General features: G+C 38.2%; 1 protein-coding gene across 1 annotated transcript in view; it reads right to left on the reverse strand.

Annotated features, from left to right (window-relative positions):
* Window positions 1-3,992, reverse strand: part of asgrl1 (asialoglycoprotein receptor-like 1) — a 5,092-nt gene extending 1,100 nt beyond the window's left edge. The window contains exons 1-6 of the mRNA XM_030769248.1: window positions 3,892-3,992; window positions 2,961-3,056; window positions 2,126-2,209; window positions 1,887-1,964; window positions 1,187-1,225; window positions 580-719 (exon numbers count right to left, since the gene is read on the reverse strand). Coding sequence (XP_030625108.1) covers window positions 580-719; window positions 1,187-1,225; window positions 1,887-1,964; window positions 2,126-2,209; window positions 2,961-3,054 — 435 coding nt within the window. The 5' untranslated portion in view covers window positions 3,055-3,056; window positions 3,892-3,992. The remainder of the gene's footprint in view (window positions 1-579; window positions 720-1,186; window positions 1,226-1,886; window positions 1,965-2,125; window positions 2,210-2,960; window positions 3,057-3,891) is intronic.
* Window positions 3,993-5,106: the final 1,114 nt, after the last annotated feature.

The following is a 5,106-nucleotide window of genomic DNA, read 5'->3' on the forward strand; positions in this document are numbered from 1 at the left end:
GATTCTCCAAAACCCATAATGGGTAACAAATTACAGGCATCTGAATCAATGATGACACAATTAGTTAGCTTCTAATTTGCCATGCTGATTTCATATCGGTGTGTTCGTACTGGACACTAACTGCAATATTTGTGATTTTTATATTGACAAATGGCAGGAAGATGCCACTATCTTCATAGGCTAGCCACGCTGCTGTTGACCTAGCCAAGCTAACCATGTACCTTAAATCATTGTATTACCATTTCATTGTGTTTTAGAGTCACTAAGCTAACTATACCAGAGTAACTTATGCATTTATATTGTGAAAGATTCCGCTGGTTATACTATTCCAAACATATTTCATGTTAGTATTCATTTGGATTGATGTCTACGCAGCTTCGTGTCACTGTGACTTGTAGAGCATGCTAACGCGAGCACTGAAAAAGGCTTAACACTGTGCTGAAACGGACTGCGTTGACAATGAGAGAAGATGAAAACTCATTGAAACTCAGTCTGCTCTGTCTGGGTACTGTCTCTACTCTCTTCACTTCCTCCCAATCACCGCCACAACAAAGACGTCTGCCCTCTCTGTCATCTTACCATCTCTTCCAGATTATTAACCACCAGCAGGTGGGCCTTTTTCTCCATGCATGACCTCTCCGCGGCGTGCCAGTTCATCTTAAGGGTGGAGAGAAAGTAACAGCTACCTTTGAAATAGTACCAGTCTTCTTCACAGTCACCTGCACGCACACACGCACGCACGCACACACACACACACACACACACACACACACACACACACACACACACACACACACACACACAAAGAACATAGATAAAGACAGAGAGACTTTGTTCAGTCCTCAATGGTGTCAGCCATTTCTCTTTCTATGCACGAATTGACAAGAGAGGTTGAGTTAGAGAGTGCTCATAAACTGATCTTCTCAAATGACTGAATTTCACTGGAAAAAAAACAACAAAACAAAACTAAGTTTCATTACAACTGTTTAGCATTTTCTATTGATGTAGTACAAGTCCAAGCCAAATTCTGATTATCTCAGACATAGGAGTTGATTTCAAACTCTCAATCATCTTTAACCTGTTACTACAAAAGCCTCCATGTATTGTGCCAAAACCGGATGGCACTTCTGTACAGCTCAACACAAAGAGAATACCAGCAGAATGAATCACGTATACAACACTTTACCTCTCACTGGGCCCGTGTGGTGCTGGACAGCTGTATACCCTGGAAAATATATGTATATGTATATTAATTAAATGTATATGTGCACATTAAGTTCACTCTTTGTTTTCAGAAAAAATCTCATCTGAGTAAGAGCTATGGAATGTGAAGTTCTACTGGCATTATCTTTGGACCGTGACGCTGGCTGGTATGTTTTTGGGGGGTTTTTTTTATTTATTTAAAGGGCAGGTTAACCTTTTCTTCCCACCATTTCATTTTGAAAAAAATAAATAAATCTATCGTTAGGGATTTGATGCATTCCATCGGCTGAGATCTTACTGTTCCTGAGGCTAGAAACAGTGGGAGTCATGATAAGAACTAGCCAAACTGTGACTTCATAACTTCTCACTGTGCAGGATACTAAATGACGGAATCTTGGAACTCTTGGCCATCCCAGCCAATGGAACACATTCCTCGCTGTTTACTTTATAGTAACAACAACAACAAGGATAATAATAATAATAATAATAACACAAGTTTATTTAGGGCCCAGTATCACTATTAATAGTCTCAGAGGGCTTTACATGTCCATAACAAAGTCAAATCAAACTTATATTATCCATCAGTTCGAGAAAACAGATAAAAATAAAACAGTCAATCAATAAATCAATAAATAAATAAATCGCTCTTTTATGTGACCTGAGTAAACTGTAATCACACTCACCTGAGTAGGTAGGCGGTTTTTCAACGCTTGGCTTTTGAGCAAGCCGTATATCCGCAATCTCCTGCTTCATCTGAGAGACTTGGATTGAATCAAATTGGTATGAATTGAACTGAAGATTCAGACAGACGTTTAGATGAATTTGAAACAAGAAATGCCTTCATTACAGAGGCATTACCATGTGAATCACACACAAAAATATGATTGATTTTATGATTAACGCGTTGAAAAACCCGGCTTACATTTAATTCCAACAGCCATTGTCAGTATGATCAGGAAGAGGAGTAGAAATCCGAACAGGATGTATACTGTTCTGTTCTGTCTTCCTAGAAACAAGTGTAGAAAAGTCATTTTCATCACCTTCTCTGCCGAAAGAAAAGCATCATTACCCTAACAATAACAGCGGAAGCTAGTAAACCAAGATTCAATATAAACGATTCAATATAAATGATTGTAGGCACTTGTGATGTCATCAACTGCAGTGATGGGACTTATCAATGATGCCAATCTCATGAAAAAGATGTCACATATCGACATTTTAGGGGGGCAAAAATGGCATGAATTTTTAATTTTGGGTGAGGGGGCTGTTATAAGTGATATAAAATATTCATCTAAAAATATCTAACCCTAATATAAACAAAAACTCTACCATTAGTAACTTTTTGGTCATTTTTGCAGCATGCATCATAGAAATGCCAACGAGACCTGAAAAGTAAGAAACTGCAGCCCTAAAGCGATGGCAAACGGACTTGCAACCACATCAAATAACGATATTTTCTTACAAAGTCTATGAAATATTGATGTTTGTCCAAACTTTCGCAAAATCTGATACCGGGGATTCAGACATGAGCAAATAATACACCAATGACCGCTTGCTTGAAACTGTACCAGTTTTGTAACAGACAATCGCCTAGTTAGATCTCCACCGATCCAGACCCCCAAAAATAATTTGATTTGAACGATAACTTCGTTATCATCGTCAAGCATCGACCCAAGTCCAAAGAAGAAGTCTCGTTCGGGTCAGTACCTTCATATAGAACTTAAAGTTGTAAAGTATTTGCTTAGTGATGATCTCACCATCTACTTGAAGGAATTTTCTAAAATCTTTGCTCGGATAAGTTCTGTGAAAATCGGACGAAGAGCCAAACTGATCGTATCCAGAAGACTCCATCACTGGAAGACAAAGGTATCACGTGAATTAATCATGAGACGCTGCAAGTTGGCTCTGAGTAAGATATAATGGTTGTCAGAGAAAATCAAAGAGAGAGGGAGAGAGAGAGAGAGAGAGAGAGAGAGGGAGAGAAAGAGAGATCAAATCAAGTGACAAAAAGGAATAAACTGTTCTGTCAAGGGTTCAAGGACATGGCGCAAATCCGTTGAATATTAACCACTGGATCAACATGGTCTGAGTGAACTTCATCCATCACAAACATGACAACATGACACATTTCTTATAACCTCAGGATCCACAGCAGGTGAACAAGTGTAATTTATCTAGACTGAATAAATCACAACATTGTCTGTGTGTGTGTAAGTTGTTGTTGTTGTTGTTGTTGTTTTTTCCTTGAATAGATGGAATTATGGAATTTGATCTCCCATGATTTGCCAAATTTTGACAAAGTATCTGTATGTACGTAGCCTTAATGAGAAAGTCTGACAAACAGTATATGATTATTTAACTCAAATGCTGTGATTACGCAGTCCATTCATAACATATAAATCCATCATAGCCTGTTCTTTGACTTCTGCATTGACACATTTAATATAATCTTATTAAATTATATTAAATTAAAAAACAGAACATACCACAGGGCCCTAAATAATTTATAACAACAGCAACAACAACAACAATAATAATTCTGCTACTACTACTACTACTACTAATAATAATAATAATAACAATAATAATAATGATAATAATAATAGTTCATTATCCAAAAATAACATTTCACTAGTATCACTTGGCACTTTTGACAGGTTTCAGAATATATCTTTTTACGCAGTTTACCAGACAGTGCTCCAGAGTTATTGGGTTCAGTGTCGTTCAGCTCTGTGAGTGCTCTAGCCCGGTCTGCCGGTTTGTTGTCTGGGGATAGACAGCCTCACGTTGTCTTTCGGTCTTCTTCATCTGTTTTTCAGCCAACATGTGACCGTCCGGAAAAACGCCAAAAATGGAACAGCGCCAACATCATCAAGCGAGCAAAAAGGGACACGGGATTTTGTCGTGATTTATGTACAATCAATATAAGGCTTTATTAAGCACGTGCCCCTGAGTGAAATGTCATTCAGATCAAATCTAAACTAGAGAACATAAGCATCCATACCAAACTGTAGGCCAGCCTTATGAATATGCATGAAGTGTGACAATCCACACACACACACTGCAGCTGTCGCACCTGTCAAAATGATATTTAACGATTAATGATTATTTAAGTATCTTTCCTTTTGTGAAATGTAAAATACATGTCACAGAAAAGTGTTGCGTGGGGAAACACACAGATATTAAGATGGTGAGTCACAAGCAGTGGACTGTGTAGTGCGGCAGACAGACTGTGTCAGTGGAGGTTGTTTATTTTTGGACAGCCAATCGGTAATCCCAGAAATAGCCCATGGTTTTACACTGAGAAATCATCTCTAATAATCAGAGTCTTTACATTGTCCCATGATGCACCAGATTCTCCAGTACAGCACTGGTATGCTTTTCTATAAAACTGGGAACGAGCCTCTTCGGATTAAATGGGGCTAATTTACTGAATTCTTTGTCATGTGTGGGGTTTTGTGGCCTTGTCCAAGACAGCAGTAAACAAGCCATTTCTAACGCTCTATACTGACCATACTGCAATGACTGGCTGTGGTTCTGACAAATTAAACAAATCCAGGTGATTTGATCAAGATTAGGTTATGCATTATGTGTCTTGTTTTGTGATTTTTTTCCCATAGTAACCTGTAGATGGCGCTAAGGAGGTACATTTACAACAAGAAAGAAGAAAGCAGGCACTTCTACACTGGAGCAGTTCATAAACTGGAAGTAAAATCAGTTAAAACTTTCAGTTTTAGTTCAGTTTTTGACACAGAATGTCTCTCTCACAGATTTGTGTTTAATTTTGAGTGCATCGGCCAGAAATTAGGTTTCCATATATGAGAAAGTAAACTGAGTTCTTTGTTATTTCTGTATGTTACTGCATTGAGCAATCTCTGGTCAGTATTGGTTGCATTGCATATG

The sequence above is a fragment of the Chanos chanos genome, chromosome 1 (assembly GCF_902362185.1).
Source record: "Chanos chanos chromosome 1, fChaCha1.1, whole genome shotgun sequence".
Classification (NCBI taxonomy): Eukaryota; Metazoa; Chordata; class Actinopteri; order Gonorynchiformes; family Chanidae; genus Chanos; species Chanos chanos.